Below are 16,531 nucleotides of genomic sequence, written 5' to 3' on the forward strand. Positions count from 1 at the left end.
CGCGGTCAAGTTGGCGAACCCGCGTAAAGCGTTGTTCAATCCGTACATCTAGTGTGCGTGTCCATCTGTACGCATGTGTACGTGTTTGTGTATGTGTGTATGTGTGTGAAAGTGTGATTATGGTTGGAGCAATTATTTCATCATTTCATTGCAGCCTGTCGTCACGCCAGGTATTACTCCGCGACGCCATTCGACCACGCAGAGCGGCCACACCGAAAGCGGCCAGACGGAATCGGAACAGTCGGGAGGACGAGACAACACGAGGTCCAGATAGTCGGGGTGCTGGCCCTTCTTACGTCGTGTCGGTTTTGCTTTGCGCTCTGCTCTCTCGCTCTCTCTCCCGCTCGCCACGCTCGTCTCTCTAGACCCTTCCGCTGGTTGGGGTTACGATTCTGGCTTTGGCTTCTGCTGCCTGTGTGGGCCTCCGGTTGTGAAAATCGTGTCGTGCACGTGCTGGGCCGCCGTTGCTGCGCTGGAAAACTATCCGAAACGTTGGGCAGTGCGTTCGGGCAGGCAAGGCAACCGAAACCAGCTGGTGGTATGTGAGTTAGATGGTATTATTTTGGTGTAGAAAAATGCACTCCACAAATATGTTTTTCACTCCGTAATGGCCGACCTCACAACCAAGGTCAGTATAGCATGCGGGTTGGATCGTCCCAGTGCCACCTGACAGCTGCACAGTGGGCGTGTGCGCGCGCTACGGCGTCTGACAGGTTGGATCGTTGGCAATGAGAGGCAATTTCGTATGAAAATTTTAAATCTTGTTTTGAATTATCGAATCATTTGCATATACAGTTAGTAGTTTTGCAAGGAATTTCAGTAAATATGTAATTAATTCATTAATTCATTAAATCATTCAGTTTTGTTGAAGTGAAAAAAGGTTTTTTCCTGGACAAATAACTGCAATCTGTGTCTCAGAGCATTTTTAAGTAACAGGAAATGTTCTAGTTGTTATTTTGATTCCCTAATTGGTCTTAAGATATTATATTATATCAACAACTTAAAATGGTCTTTTAAATTATTGTTGTGTTTATAAAATGAAAAATACGTGTTTTCGAGTTTATTGAAACATTTTTTTTATTTCACATCATTTAAGCTTTGTAGAATGTAGTGAACGTATTGAATACTTCTATCAATAATATCAATTTTCCAACACTTTTTTTAAACCATTATCTAATTATCTTGATCTTCGCCACAACGACATTTGATGATATCTATGAGCCAACCTCGCATTTGTTTGCCCTGTCATCGAATGCCTATTTTTTTTTCTTCAAACGTCAAATCTCTTCAATGCGAAGCGTCATTTCAGCCAGAAGAGTGTGTTTCTCGAAGCTCCGCGTAAATATTATTGCTTTCCAACAACAGTTCTTTCATTGTACGCGGGAATTGTATTTTTTGGTACCAGAACATATCGTTAACCTCGCAAGCGTCTCGCTAATTGCTAACCAATTATTCGTGCCTCTGTTTTTGGCAGCGATGGGACCGACACACCTACACGCGGGACGCACGGGCAGTCGCGGCGGGCCGAGCCCGGGCACCTCCAGTCAGGCGATGGACCATGCACAGGCCCTCCGCACCCAGATCCAGAAAGAGATCGAAGAAAAGGCCAAGGTCTGCTCCAACACACAATACGAGTGTACGCTGCCCCGTGTCGACTCGTACGCCTACTGCTTCCGGCACATCCTGCAGGACCCGGACGCACCGTACAAGCAGTGCGAGTACGAGTTCGCGAACGGGCGCCGCTGCCTGGAGCCGTCGCCGAAGTACGACGCCAAGCGGGACTACGGCTCCAACTACTGCTTCGAGCACAGCCGCCAGACGCAGCTGATCAAGACCAAGTCCACGATCGGGAAGCTGGTGCCGGTGGAGACGACCGAAACGCTGCTGAACGGTCTAACGCACCACGTGAAGGTGGACAAGGTGAAGCAGCACTACCTGGGAAGCAGCACACCGCTGAAGATAACCGTACATGAGGACGATGACGACACGGATGTGGACGTTGTAACGCCCTCGGTCGATCCTTTCGGTGAGTGAGCAGCCCTTATGCGATTTGCGCAAGTTGTTTTTGCATGTTAGTGTATTTGTATGTATCGATCGAATATTGTTTCTGGCAAGTGGCGATGAATGCTTAACCATACACTACCGGTCGCTGGTAAGACAGGCCGGCACCGGCATTCAGCGAGGCAGAACCGGCAACGCGAGGCACTCCGCCGAGCACGCTGCCCACCACATTGCCCAAACCGGCGGCCGCACCGCCAATCAGGCTGCCCGCTGCCTGGGCCAGTCCACCGCCAATCGTGCCACCGTTGTAAATCGTGCGTCCCTCGAAGTTGGTCTTGGCGGCAATCACATTACCGAGCAGGTTCACGCCAGAGCTGAGGCCCCGTCCGGCTAGATTGATTGCACCGGGGAGGATACCGGTACCGGTCGGGATGCTTCCGCCCGTGCCGATCGTTCCACCTGTGCCGAAGTTGCCACCAATACCGGTACCGGGTCGGGCACCTCCATACACCCCGGCGCCCAAACGGAAGCCACCGATGCCGATTCCGGCGCCGATACCAAAGCCAAGACCCGTCCGGTAGCCACCACCCCGACCGCACGACCCAGTAACCGGTGCGGCAGTAGTCGTCGTCGTCGTCGGAGCTGCCGTTGTGGTCGTCGTGGTGGCAGCCGTCGTAGGAGCGGTGGTAGCGGCCGTCGTCGCTGCCGTGGCCGCCGTCGTTGCTGCCGTCGTAGCTGCGGTAACTGGTGCGGTCGCCGTCGTTGCCGCGGTAGTAGCAACCGTGGTGGTCAGGGCGTTGGCAATGATCGTGTTGAGGATGGCGGTCAGATCCGCCAGCAGGTTCGGAGAGTTGGCCGCGATGGTGACACTCTGCGAGCCGTCCGATGTGGCGAGCGTGATCGAACCGTCCGAGTTGGTCGTTATCCCGACGTTAATAGTCTGTCCGCTGGCCAGCAGGGCCGTGCCTGCGATAAGCAGCGTGAAGAGTACAAGTCCTCTCATTTTCTTGCTGTGGTGTGTTCTCCGAGCCTACCGGGCGCTTTGCGCGGGCCTTTTATATGACGCACAGGCGGCGGGCTTTGTACTATTTATATTGTGAAGGACGGACGAGTTCCGGGATGAATGCGTAGTGGTTGTATCAATCGTTTGATTTATTCCGCAACAGACAACCCAACGTCTCTGCACAAAGAGATGTTATTGTTTGGACATTTTGCACGAAAAAACGATCGATAAGCTTGTTTTTTGTAAGCTTCTTCTAAGAAGCATAATTTGTAAGCTTCTAGAGTACTCAATGTATACGTTAACAATGATCATCCAGTATGAAGTATTTATAGCGCCATCAATGATTGAAACACTCCCTCTCTCTCTCTCCCCGTTTCCCAGTTGACGTCGACGTTACGACGGTGAACGATGCCGGCCGGATCATCCTCGACTATGCGTCCGACTCGAGCGACGAGGATGAAGCGCTCGCCAATCCGACGTACGGCTCCACCTGGAAGGCGCACGAGATGGACAACTCGGACAACGAGAGCGTCGACTCGCAGAGCGATGACCCGCTGAAGCACGCCGGCATCTACACGGCCGAGGAGGCGACGCGCATCACGAAGGAAAAGCTGACCCGACTGCAGACGCTCTACATCGAGCAGATCCACCGCCTGCAGCACGTGTTGCGCGAGCGCCGGCGCAACTATCTGCGGGAGCAGCGGGCCGAGCGCGACTATCACTGCAGCATCTTCGATCAGGTCAAGCAGACGCCCCGCGAGCGTATGCTGTACGAGCAGCTGAAGGGTTTGAACCGGTACCACCGGAAGCACGGGGTGGAGGCGATTCTGCAGCGCAAATATCTGGAGAAGCGGGCCAAAGCGACGGAGGGCCTGCAGCAGAAACCCCCCTCGCTGCCCAAGTGTGCGTACACGGAGGGTGGGGTGAAGTGCGGGGAGCGCACCCTGCCCTGCTGCAAGCACTGCCGCAAGCACATCCTGGAGGACAAGAAGCAGGTGCTGTTCCGGGCGTGCGGCATCGAGAAGAGTGGCGTGGTGTGCCAGGAACCGCTGGCCGGCCTGTTCGAGAACGTGACCTGCCCGCTGCACATGGAGCTGCCGGCGCAGCGATCGTTCAACAAGCGCAAGTACGAATCGGAATCGGAGGGAGAGGGCGAGGTGAGCGGAATGGAGCCGCCGGTGGTGGTGGTGGCTGGGGTGGAAAAATCATCCGCCAAAGCGGCGAACGAGACGAACGCTGCTACAACGCAGGCCGGAGCGCCGGAGGACAAGAAGGCGGTAAAGGTGGAGCCAAAGGCAGGTGGTGATGGCACGGTGGACGCCAAGGCTCCGGTAAAGGTGGAAAACAACAAGCGCAAAGTGATCAAAACGGAACCGGTAACGCCGGTACCGCGGGTCCGCAATACACGGTCGTCCCGGGCAGCAATGGCGATGCAGGAAGATGCTCCGGCTGAGCAACCTGCCCCCGAACAGCAAGCAGCAGAAGGCGAATTGAAGAAGGAACAAACCGAAGCGAAGGAAAACGAAAACAATGTCACCAGTGCTGCTGCTACCGTCGACCAAACGGATGATGGCATTGTCGATTTAGAAGAGAGTCTACTGCCAGTCAGTATTATTCCCAACAAGAACCTAAAGCCGGACGAAGCAACTGTCGCTGAGCAGGTAGGCGAAATGGACACGATGGACACATCGACAGAAGCGGCTGAAAGCGCCAAGGAAGCGATGGAAACGGAAACCACTGACGAAAGGCAGGCCGAACCCCCCTCCACCGTTCCCGATCAACCGAAGGAAGGTGCCGATGGCGACAAAAAAGAGGAAGAGAAAAATACAAAAACAGAAGAAGCAACGGAGGAGTCAAGTGTTGCTGCAGAAAAAGAGGAACCTACTACTACTACTACTACTACCATCACCGCAACGGAAAACAGCCAGCCCAAGGATGCAGACGACACGAGCACCACCGCACCCGTCGAAGAGAGCGCATCAACGGCACCAAAGGAAAGCGATGCCCGGACCGACCAAACACCTAAAGCACAGCCAAAGCCACAGCCATCACCGTTAACGGCCAGGCAAAGAAAACTCCGGCTTGCCACGGATAGGAAAGAATCGGCAGCGAAGGGTACGAACGAAACGGCGACCACAACCGCAACGGACGAAGTGAGCGGCACGTCGGACGAGGAAAAGGCTAAAAAGGCGAAGGCCGGAAAGGCGGAACCATCGAGCGGTAGTAGTAGTAGTAGTAGTAGTGCGGCTGGTGGGAGTGGCTCGGAGCAAAAATCTCGTCGCCAGAAGTGAGGAAAGCAATTGCGTTGAAGTGGAGTTGCAGCATGAGCGTGTTTTTTTTAGTTACTAGAGTTTTCACAACCTACATTACACTTTACGATGAAGATATGATAGTTTTATAGAGATAGAACCAATAAATAGCCATCTTCCATGGAACGGCCTAATGCAAGTTTAAGGACAGCGTTGCTTTCTTTGACTCAAACTGAGCGTTTTGTCCCGGCACGTACCTGTTTGACACGAGACACGAGACAGTTACCATCGGTCAGTTTCCTTGCTCCATTCGCGCAACAACTTCCGAAAGGAGAAACTTTTTGGATCTCTAGAGCAGTCCTCAACGTTATCTGATCTTCATCATGCTCCTTCGCGTGTAAGACTCGCCAGATTTCAGGGTAGTTGTTCATGTCAAGTGAATGACTCCGAACAACCAAGTCCGTGAAGGTTGCTTTAAACATATTCTGGCGGGTAGATGTTGCGTCTGGCATATACAAGTAATTTAAATGATTACTAAAAGACGATGGCATTGAACTATCAGAGCCTAGAAAAATAATGTAAAAAGCATTAAAAAAGAAGTAAATACGAAAAAATGAATAACTTCATTCATCTGCCTAAAACCACGTTAAACGGTACTGTTGTACACCTTCAACAATCACTCCGTTATGCTACCTTGTAAAAGACATTTCATTCACTCCTTCACTATTAACGCTGCATACAAAATGCATCGTTTCTTTCATTGAGCGTACCCAACACCACCTTTGGAACCTTTGTAGGGGTTGTGTTTTCAATTTCACTTTATTCGTTTATCAGTTTTGTTGAAATACTTTTTGCTTACTTCCTTTCGCTTGGATTGCATCGTACATTTGCCCGGATTGCCACTAAATCAAAAACAAACAAAAAAGGAAACAAACGCATCACATGCCATACATTTATATTTATGCGACCGACGTTCGTTGGTGGAAACGAAACTGGAATTACCTAGGCGCGCGCGCGGGGTTTTGTTGAGAAATGAGATATAAAGATGCATTTTTTTTTCTTCTTCTTCTTCTTTGCCCACATTCAAATAAACTCAAAAAAACGAAACGGAAACACACAAAACACACATAAAAGATATCAAATGAAACGGAATGGAAAACAAAACTAAATCCCACTTTCTCAGCTACCGGATCGCCTTCGTCGTGCCAATCTCCTTCTTTCCTTCGGCATATGCTTCCAATTTCATTAGTTTAGTAAATTACCAGCCCTACCGTAGGTACCTCTACTACAACGCTTCACACGCTTTTGGCTAATATTAAAGCATTCCTCTTCGTTTCGACCGCTTCCCTTGCTGCAATTCTCATTCCTTTCCTTTACGAGTTTTTGTTTTGTTTTGTTTTGCAATAAGCAATAGGTGCGTGTGTTCATCCTTTCTCCGTTTCATTCATGCATTTCTGTTCCATCTTCGTGCTCGATCCGATCCTTTCCTGAATATGGATTTTAACGTATAATATTATGTATAAGTATATATAGTTTCGTTTGTTTGTTGTTTTTCTTTTTTTTTTTAATAAAGTTTCTCAGCCAAACTAGATCACTTGTGGGATTGTGGATTTTAATAATCAATTTCCTTATTTTCGCTCAAGGACCCTTTCCTACTTTTTCCTTTTTGTTTACCGTCTGCCGTTGCCTACACTCCAATGCGTTCTATTTATCAAACCGTTCAACTCGCTGCAATTTTCCGCTAAACTACTACTTGCTATAATTGAATTGAATGTGTCGCGATTCGTTTGCGTTCTTTTGTGTGTTTTTTTTGTTTTACTGCCACTCTTCCTCTTCCTCTATTGCTTAACTTTCTGGCTAGTTTCTTCCTTTTTTTTACGCTGCACCGAGAGGCTTGTTGTTTGGAATTGTTAGAATTTTTAAGAGACTCCCTTCAAGTCACTTCTCCCCACACGCTTGTGTTCATTTGCGTGTTAGTGGTGTGTGTTTAATTTAGCGCTTTTGTTTCCGTTCAAAGTCTTCTAATTTTGGTCGTTTCAATTTGGTCGCCCTTCTCAACACACACACACACACGAATTCTTCTGGGCTGGTGTTCTGACTGGTTCGCGATAGAGGAAAGGAAGATGGTGTAGTCTGGACACTGGACCAGAAGTACCACTTCGTATTGAGTCTTACGTTTGGTTTTGAACTTTTCTACCGGTTACTTTCTGCTGCTCTTTTCTTCCATCAGGCCAGTGCCGGTCCTGTCTTTCACTTATCCTTCGACCAAGTTAGCTAGACAACCCCTTCTCCTATCACAAAGCGAGTAACACGTTGAGCTCCTTCTTGTATGCAGGCAATACGATTTTCTGGGGGAGGAGTAAGATTTTCGTAACAACTATAACGGGGCGGCAACACTGCGGCAACCGAAAACAGCAAACAAAGTTAAAACACAAAAGGCAATATTGTGTTGCATTATCTATCGCACCGGGTACGATTACACGTGCTTGTGCGTGTGTGTATATGTTTGCTTTTCGAAGATTGCTTCATAGTTAGCGCGCTTTGTTTCCTCCGTTTCTTGTCCGTTTCGGTGCTGCCGCGCCTGATGAACACACGCGGGAGAGAGGTCATCTCTAAGTGTGAGGAATTATATGTAGTATTTGTGTGTATATATATATATATGTATGTATATACTGAGGGAAGGTTGGCGGTAAAAGGTAAAGGGCACTAGTACCATACACGATTCGTTTTCCCGCTTCGTTTGCCGCTATTATTGCGTTTTGCCTGCGCTTGTCTGATTTTGTCTGATCCGCTTCCCTACATGACTTGGTTTGATGATGATGTTGTTTATATGCTTTATTTGCTTGGTAGATTGCAACTATTTCTGTGTCCTTCCTTTCGTTCCTTTTGCATTGAACAAGGGTTTCGATCACTCTAAGTAATAGAGAATTCCATTAACCATTTTGCTACTTACTAAACATGCCTGCTCTGCTGCCTACACTGCCAACGTCCGCTTCGACCGCTTCCCGACCCCGTTTTTTCTATAAAGTCTAGCACCCATCTCTCTTCGACTCCCCCACTTCGCTGTGCGTCATGTTCCACATGTCTGGAGTGTGTGTGTGTGTTTTTTGTATTTTTTGTTTTGTTTTAATTCTTCATAAAGTTTGCTATATTGAGCAGTCTGTTAAGTGTGTGGGTCAGTGTATAGGTATTGTTATTATGCTTCGTTCCAGTATCAACATTTAACACGCGCACTGCAAACCACGTGCCTCATGCTCAGATTTCAATGTAGTTCTGCTTTTAATTTGTTTTTTCATTTCGCTTACACATTTCATTTCTTCATTTGAACACACAAGTTTTTGTTTATTCAAAACCCGTTTAGGATTCAAAAAGAATAGGTAGGAGTACTAACTTTTCCTTGTTTGAGAGTGAAAGTATTCAAACTGTAAAAAAAACATCGTGCTTGCTTGAAAAGAATGTATTCACTGGGGAGGTTGGAAAAGTTCACAATAATCAAGGTAATATATAAAGTTGATGTTTTATAGTAAGATTTTCGTAGATCGTAAATGAAAAGAAAAGGGAAAAAATTCCGTCTGCACACAACATCAAACGTATACAAATATAATACGGATATAAGAAAAAAAAACGGTTGAAAAGAAACCCAAAACGGCTCCACTGGTTTGATGTTCGTCCTTCAGCATCTTACAAGTCTTTCGTGTAAGAACGCTCCAAAACGTTCACCCGAGTGCGGCAACGTTTCTTTTTTGTTTCTATGCGTTTTTTTCGCAATGCTCACATTACATGCTGCCCCCCCACTACTCCCCTCGCAAACTGTTCCAATTTCATCCCTTCCCCCACTGGTAACAGAGCTTTCTATTCGCGTGCGTCACTCTCCTTAGGATTGCAGTCTTCTCGTAAATCGTGTCCAGCCTTTTCAACTCCCTTCTAAACGGGTTCCCGAAACATCACGGGTTTGTTTTTTCCTGCTCCCTACCCCCCATGCCCCCCCCCCCCTCCGCTCTCATCCACAACCAAACCCTCCTATCCCATGGCACCTACTGCCGGAAATGCACCAAAAAGGCTGCATGTGCACCACAGCACCACACACACACACACACGCTCTGTCACACTTCACCAAAACGTGTAGCCGCCCCCGTTGCCACCGTGCAGGAAGTTGTTCTTCTTCTTGGCCATCATCACCTGCTGACCGTGCATCGAGGCCATCTGGGCCGCGTTCGGGGCGATCCCGGGCGGTGGCGGTGGAATCGTTGGCTGGCCTCCGGTCTTGCCGAACCGCGCACCGGCATCGAACATGGCACCCTGTGTGTATATGACAGTGGAGGAGGAGAGTAAGGTTAGTGGATTGTCCATTTTCATGTATTTACTTTTAATTTTCTACCACAACAAAAACAGCTTACCTGCACCGGATAGACGGGCGTCTGGTAGACCTGCGGTGGCTGGGCCTGGGGCGGTGGAGCGGCCGCAATCTGGTACTGGTACATCTGCGGATGCATCGACTGCGCCGGGATGGCGGCAACGGCCGCCGGTGCACTCGCGTACGGCGGTGGCTGCGGGGCAAACTGGGCCTGGGGGGACGGGTTCACGCTCCAGCTGTTGGCGTAGTACGGCTGGGGCACGACTCCGGGCGGATATGGCGGGTAGGTTGGCGTCATACTGGTCACCACCGAGTTGTACGAAGGCGGAAGTTGTGCATGTGCGTGCATCTGGAGTCGGCGGGTGTGAGACGAAAGGGCGTGAGTTATTATTATTATTGATAAAACGGGGTAGAAGGGGAGGGCGATAAAGAGAAGTGCGCTCGTGGGGCTCGAGTGCTTGCTCGTGTGTGTATGCGAGTGACTCACCTGGTTGTTATGCATGTATTGCTGATATGCAGCCTGCTGTGCGGCCTGCTGTACGGCGTCATACGTAGGATATCCTGTAAATACAGAAGAAAAGTGGATTTAGCACGGCCGTCTTCATCTAACATTTCCTACATTTCCTCACTAATACTTGTGCAAATACTAGATAAACAACGAAAACGATAGCGACTCTTTAGAAACGATCAGAATAACGTTTAAAGGATTTTGGTGTTTTTTTTTTACTTCTGTTGCCTTTTGCTAATATTTATGTGTAATTCACAGAAAAATGGATTCCGCCTCTTCCGCCAATCGGTGACGGTGAAACATTGAACTACAATTTCACAATCATCATCATCATCGATGACGAATTTGCACGATTCTAGGAAGCAGACCTGCTCCCCCTTTGTCCTGCTGCACGCCTTTCCTCGCATTAGATTAGCTTTCTTGGAGAATGAGATACGACTTACCATTAACTCCTTTGTTGTTCATGACTGCAATTTGTGCTTGTGCGTTTGTTTTGGTTAGTAGATGAGGAAAAATTTCTTTTCCTCTTTCTCTCTCTCACACACACACGCACGCACGCACACAAACACACTGCACAGGCGTTGCGTTTGTCTCTTTGCTTCTTTGCTGCCTTGCTCGCAGGCTTCCAATTTCGCTACTAAAAGCTACTGTTAACTAGCGTTTATCACTAATGCAACTCGGTTAAACACAGTTTAGCTAAATGTGGGCACAGCGTTTTTCTTTCTTGTATTAAAAATAAATACAAAGTTTGGTTCGACTCGCGTTGCTTCTTGTGAAACTGGATATCGATTGCGGGCCGAGCGAATCGAAACTGAGAGGTGGCCTCATCCCCACCGCAAGGCGAAGTTGACAGGACGATTGACAGGAAAGGGTGAAGAAAAAAAAAAACGCACTTTGACAGCAGGGGGCAAAGTAAAGCAAGGTTGGGACATGCGGAGTGAACAATTATAAATTTTAATTGCGCAGGTAGAAATCGTTCAAAATTTATTCTGGGGTTTTTGGTTAGGGTTTCTTTGCTACAATTCTCTGAATTGCAGTTAAAAAATGGTGAAAGCATACAATTTCCGAAATAAACTTTATCAGCCGATGAGTTCCTGTGCTCTTGTCGTAATCTAATTTGAATTAGGATTTTCGGTTGCCAGATTTAAGATGAAACGGGTTTGGTAAGATTCAATATCATAAATATGTATTAACTGTTCTGTTAGCTAAATCTAGTTTGGAATACATTTTAAACAGTATCATCGAAAAAGCTGTTCAACATGGTTGTTACATCCGATGGGCGGTACTTAACGTACTTGTCGATGTTCTTGCTAAACTGCACATCGGAATATCTGAAAAAGAAAGAAATATCAATTATTTTAATGTAGAATCATTTCCAAGGAAAAACCTTCATGCACCTACCCTTCAAAGAACGCATTGTACTTCGGCACGATGTGCTCGGTATTGTCCCGCTTGATGCCCTCCCGGAGCAGCACATCCGGCACGGAAATGGCTCGCTGTATTTTTACCGCCTCGTCCAGCTCCTTGTTGAAGTTGAAGAATCGATCCTTGATGGTGGCCCGCTCCTTGTCCTTCACCTTGCCATTGATCGGCCGCGGCATGTCGTCCAGCGGGTGAATGAAGGAGAGCATCTTCGACCACGAGCCCAGGTACGCCTTCTTCAGATCCTGTATCATCTTCTGGTAGCGACGCTCGCAGTCATGCTCGGTCAGTGCCACGATCTCGATCAGGCTGGACCGTTGCAGCGATTTCAAGATGTAGTGCGTGTTGTTTAGCTTGAACAGCTGCTTGGTGGCGGTATCACTGTACTGTTCCGATTTCGTTGCAATCGTGTAGTTTAACTCGGCCAGCACTTTGCCTGTGAAAAAAGGAGCAAAATTTTTTACATACACCCGGTTCGTGTTTTACATGTGCTCCATATTGCAGCTCGATACTTACGGACGTAGATGCCAAGCAGGGCCTTATTTTTCTGCTCCATGGTGAGCGCTTTCTGTGACGCGATACGATCGAGATCGTTCGTATAGATTGCCTCGGTCTGTAGCAGCCCCCCGATCGTGTCACAATGCTCCTGCAGCTGCTCCAAGAACCAGATCGTGTTGGACGTCAGCTCGTACACGGTCGCATCGCGCGGCACGCTCGACCCGCCGCCGTAGCTGATCGTGCTGGACGTCATGCTGACCATGCCGCCACCACCGGCATCGTTGCGCACGGATTCGATGAACTGCTCCAGCGCCTTGGAGGCCGTTTGCTGCAGCCGGTTCAGCACACCCGACAGCTGCTGCTTCTGCGTACTGTCGCAGATGCGGTCGATGTCCGGCTGCAGTATCTGCACGTGCTTGAGGGCGGAAAATATGCCCAGCGCAGCGGACCACTCCTTGCGCCCGATGCTGCGCATCACTTTCGAGGTGATCTGCTCCGCATCCTTCACCACCATCTCGATCGATGGTTGCGAGAGGCGGGAAAACACCTCGTTGTGCCGGGACGGCGGCACAATGTCGTTCAGCAGCTGTCGCTCCCACACGAGCAGCTTCTGCAGGCCGAGGAGCAGGACGAGATACTTCTCCAGCTCCTGGTCGTTGTCGTTGCCGTACTCTTCTGCCGCCAGGATGTCGCCGAAGGACGAGTTCTTTCGCATCGCCAGTCCCGCCGACTGGCCGAGCGTTTGCGATGCTTTCATGAACATTTTGTTGGCCTTCCGTTCGAAGCTAAAGTAAGAGCAGAAGAAACGAGACGATTAATTGGGTGAGGAAATTGCCCACACTCCGCCTACTCTAGGCTCTCTCACATTTGCTGCAACCGTGCCGAGGTTGTCTTCTTGACGCCCGCTTCCGCCCGACCGTATCCGTGCCTGGTGCGCAGTGGCTCGTTGCCCCAGCTACCGCTCTTCTGGTGGTCTTTCAAGTTCTGCAACGATCGCATAATCACCTCCGACCGCTCGTCGCCAAAGATTTGCACGTACTCGCGGCGCAAGTTGTTGTCCAGCCATTGCGCCATCACGTTCAGCTCTTCCCGCGCACTCGGCGGCACCTGCTTGATCGAGGGACAGTCCTCGTTGGACGAATCCTCCTCGATGTAGATCATGTCCAGCAGGTCCACCGGCTTCAGGGGAGCGTTGTGCTTCTTCAGCAGCGATTTGAAGTGATTGTTCAACGTTTCGCAACCATTGTTGAACAGGCTGGTCACGTTCTCCAGCTCCACGCTCTGCGGATTGTTGTTGAGGAAGTAGTCCTTCGCCTTCTTCAGCTTGTTCAACCCGTCCAAAAACGACCCAATGTTGCCCTCGGACGGCCCCTGGTGGATCAGATTGCACACATCCTGCGAAGCATCGTAGTGCGACAGGACCTGCTCCATACACTGCAGCGTGCTGTCTAGATCTGCAAAGTGGAGCGGGAAAGGTCAGCAAATGGTTACACAGTGGAACTGTATCCCACGCAGTGCCTTACTCTGCTGCTGCTTTTGTAGGTTCTTTGTAATGTTGTACACGGGCAGTATGGTGTGCTCCAGCTTTCCCAACCGCTGTTCGAACGAGTTCAGAATCTTGGACATGGATTGCGTGAGTTCGGAATACTTCTCGACATGGTCCTTTAGCAGAGCTTGATTGGTCTTTTCCTGCAGCAAAACAGAGCGCCATTGATTCGTTGGTTCGTGTGTGTGTGTGTGGTTTAAAATACGTACCTTTTCCAGCTTAATCTCAATCTGGAGCGTGTTTTCTAGGGTGCTCATGGTAAATTAATAATTTCACTGTCCTTTTTTCCTGCAATCACAAGCGAAACCTCCCACCGCCGCAGTGGTGACGAAAACAAATACGCGAACAAACTCGATGAATCAGTGCTTTGACAGCGCGAGAAGCAAAACAATCGAGCAAACGTTGCGCTACTTCGTCAATTCCGTCACTGCAGTGGGCAGTTTTCTGTGAATTGTTGTTCAATGTGGAAATGGCCCATTGGGAGTAAAGAGAGCACAATTGCTGCTGGAAGTGAGTTAAAGGGAGGAAGTAAATAAAGCGCTAATAATAATTAACGTGGCATTTTTCGTTTCTTCACGATTGCTTTCGACTGTAGTGCTGTTTGTTTACATTCAGTCGCCGTCACAATAGATGATTGTCCACAGAAGAAGACTACCGCGTTGGCACCATTAGAAGGTCAGTAAGAAGACATTAGACAAAATCGATAGTGATCAGGCGACACACACCGATAGGAAATTTAATAAAAAAAGTGTCTTTTCCATTAAACCTTTCAGTGTACGCAAGGAAAAACATTCATCCGTAGTTGCGCATATATGCACCACGTTGCATTCGGCATCGCACGCAAAACACGCACACCGTTCGAACGGCCCACGATTCGTTGGGTTCTGCGGCGTAGTTGATGAGCACTATCAAATACTGGCTCCTGGTAGCGTTCCGGCTGTTTACGCATTTTTTCATTTGACAATTTAACCGCATCGGGCAGCTAACGCTCACCAGCGCGGCGAGCGCATCCGGCGGCACTAGCACTAGCTTCTCGCCCACGGCCAGCTGTGGCTATCTGTCCGTGTCGAATCTCACGGAGGTGGTGGTGGTAGGTGAGTCGTCGCCGTCGCCACAGCAGCATCGGGCCACCGTCAAGAGCCGTTGCCCGAGTGTTGCCGTTGTCTGTGATAGTGAAAGTAGCAGCGTCGCGATGCTGGACCTGGACCGTCATCCGCTGCCGGATCAGCTCGGCTATCTGGTCCTGTCCGAGGATGGGTCCGTACACGCTTCCGGCGGCGAGCTGGAAAACGATGAGCGTAGTGCGAACATTATAAGCAACCTGCTAACGCTCACCGAAAGGTACCGCGAGGGACATGCCGGTGACCCGCTCTCGGATCTTGGTGCACTGAAATGCATTTTTTCTCTCTTTTCCAGTGTCGATCCAGCTGTATTCAGTGCACGCTCGTGCAGGAAAGTGTCGATCGTGTTCGCCGACCACAGCTACACCATATGCCTTTCGAACAAACGCATTTACGTCGTGAAGAAGCGGAACCGGCCGGACGCCAGCGCTACCGGCACCCTCGAGTCGGACGGGCATTCGATACTGGCCTGATTTTGTGCGCGCTTTTCGGAACTAAAATAAACGATTCGATCCGCTTTACTTTCTAACCACGTGCTTTCTTTACTATTGCGCTAACATTCCAATCCTCCCGCCCGAAAAAGCTTCATAACAGAAATTGCGAAACGCTCTGGTAGTACGGCTGCTGCAGCTGCTTCTGCAGCTCATCCTGGCTGAGCCACTGGTACTTCACCTGGTCGCTTCCAACGTTCCGGCTCGGATCTTTAACTACGCTGCGGAAGAAAAACACTTTCGCGCCGACCGCCGCCGCCCCGTCATTCCGCACGCTCGGCGGGTATTTGTACTTGTAGAAACCGACCGGGGCATTGCCGTAGAACGTGACCTGCAGCTTGTCGCCGCAGCATTCCTTCAGCGTGCGTTCGGCCGTCTCGCGCAGCGATTCGCCCTTCCGGTGCAGCCCCTGCGGCAGCAGATAGTGACTCTTGCTGCCCAGCTTCTGCTCCACCAGCAGGACGAGCGTTTGCTCCAGCTTGCGGTCCAGCGATCGGGTGTCGTTCTTGCTGTCCGCCTCGGTGACGCGTGGCGCCGGCTTAAACCGGGCGTACTCCTCATTGTAAGCGTCCTCCAGGTCCTGTGCCGTTTGTTTGAGCGCTTCCGAATCGAGATCGATTTTGCCCGCCTTGAGCAGCTCCAGCTGCTGCTTTTCCGTCTCTTTCCGCAGCTCGTGGTTGGATTTCAGACTTTTCTCTAGCTCGATCTGATTCAGCATTTCCTGTGGCGAAAGCGATGGCCATTAGTACACTACGAGGTGAATCGTTGGACGCTGCCGAAACGTACCTTAAATTTAGCCTCTATTGGTTCGAGTGTTTTCGTAACGATCGGTAGCCGCTCCACGAGCACACCGGCGTACAGGTCCCACTTTTGGTCGGTTTGTGGCGCTACCTGTGAGGCCTGTGTTGCCGCCGCCCTGGAGGACAGCATCCGCGACACGACCAGCACGGAACGGTGAGCGAGGATTCGCATTTTGTGTTAGTTTTGTGCAGATTTTTGCCGGCCGCACGATAAAAGCGTAACTTTGCGCAAAGAAATGTTTTTGTTATCGAACGTACTTGACAGCAAGGTGTTTTTTTTTCTTGGATTTTCGCTATACCACAGCAACCTTGGGAAAATACAGTAGAGTACCTCGTGTTTGGATGCCAATCAGGTCGATGAAAAAAAGAATTTAAAACCATTAGAATTGTTCGGATTTGCTTTTATTCATAAATTTGAATTGTTTGAAATGTTGAAAATGAATTAATTTATTTATGTGAACCCATTTTCAAGATTTCGATAATTTCAAGGCGGTTTTTTCTCTTCAAGTGCCACCTTGCGTATACACACCTTGATCCA

General features: G+C 49.4%; 5 protein-coding genes across 8 annotated transcripts; 2 read left to right on the plus strand and 3 right to left on the minus strand.

The window, feature by feature from the left end:
- Positions 1–491: 491 nt before the first annotated feature.
- On the plus strand, positions 492–6,818 carry LOC1277269 (uncharacterized). 3 transcript variants are annotated; one of them, XM_061644983.1, is made up of 3 exons: positions 492–628; positions 1,475–2,026; positions 3,386–6,818. In XM_061644983.1, the coding sequence occupies exons 2-3, from the start codon at positions 1,477–1,479 to the stop codon at positions 5,293–5,295; spliced, it is 2,460 nt and encodes an 819-aa protein (XP_061500967.1). In that variant the 5' UTR covers positions 492–628; positions 1,475–1,476; the 3' UTR covers positions 5,296–6,818. The 3 variants fall into 3 exon arrangements, with proteins under 3 accessions (XP_061500967.1, XP_316718.5, XP_061500966.1); XM_316718.5 differs by lacking the exon at positions 492–628 and adding an exon at positions 1,262–1,398; XM_061644982.1 differs by lacking the exon at positions 492–628 and adding an exon at positions 1,274–1,375.
- LOC1277271 (DAZ-associated protein 2) lies at positions 6,054–10,998 on the minus strand. The gene is made up of 4 exons (XM_316720.5): positions 10,559–10,998; positions 10,095–10,168; positions 9,651–9,956; positions 6,054–9,552 (listed from the first exon to the last, which is right to left on the minus strand). Exons 1-4 carry the CDS (start codon positions 10,578–10,580, stop codon positions 9,364–9,366), a joined length of 591 nt encoding a protein of 196 aa, XP_316720.4. The 5' UTR covers positions 10,581–10,998; the 3' UTR covers positions 6,054–9,363.
- A 276-nt stretch (positions 10,999–11,274) lies between these two features.
- LOC1277272 (exocyst complex component 7) lies at positions 11,275–13,932 on the minus strand. The gene is made up of 6 exons (XM_557360.4): positions 13,791–13,932; positions 13,559–13,724; positions 12,901–13,489; positions 12,054–12,820; positions 11,517–11,973; positions 11,275–11,446 (listed from the first exon to the last, which is right to left on the minus strand). Exons 1-6 carry the CDS (start codon positions 13,836–13,838, stop codon positions 11,344–11,346), a joined length of 2,130 nt encoding a protein of 709 aa, XP_557360.4. The 5' UTR covers positions 13,839–13,932; the 3' UTR covers positions 11,275–11,343.
- Positions 13,933–13,947: 15 nt separating this feature from the next.
- Positions 13,948–15,231, plus strand: LOC1277273 (ragulator complex protein LAMTOR4 homolog). 2 transcript variants are annotated; one of them, XM_001688902.2, is made up of 4 exons: positions 13,948–14,091; positions 14,177–14,256; positions 14,355–14,922; positions 14,998–15,231. In XM_001688902.2, exons 3-4 carry the CDS (start codon positions 14,774–14,776, stop codon positions 15,173–15,175), a joined length of 327 nt encoding a protein of 108 aa, XP_001688954.1. In that variant the 5' UTR covers positions 13,948–14,091; positions 14,177–14,256; positions 14,355–14,773; the 3' UTR covers positions 15,176–15,231. The 2 variants fall into 2 exon arrangements, with proteins under 2 accessions (XP_001688954.1, XP_061500969.1); XM_061644985.1 differs by having other exon boundaries at positions 13,949–14,091; positions 14,355–15,231.
- Positions 15,220–16,270, minus strand: LOC1277274 (large ribosomal subunit protein mL46). The gene is made up of 2 exons (XM_316723.5): positions 15,980–16,270; positions 15,220–15,914 (listed from the first exon to the last, which is right to left on the minus strand). The coding sequence occupies exons 1-2, from the start codon at positions 16,163–16,165 to the stop codon at positions 15,288–15,290; spliced, it is 813 nt and encodes a 270-aa protein (XP_316723.4). The 5' UTR covers positions 16,166–16,270; the 3' UTR covers positions 15,220–15,287.
- Between the last annotated feature and the right edge of the window lie 261 nt (positions 16,271–16,531).

Source organism: Anopheles gambiae, chromosome 2 (assembly GCF_943734735.2).
Source record: "Anopheles gambiae chromosome 2, idAnoGambNW_F1_1, whole genome shotgun sequence".
Classification (NCBI taxonomy): Eukaryota; Metazoa; Arthropoda; class Insecta; order Diptera; family Culicidae; genus Anopheles; species Anopheles gambiae.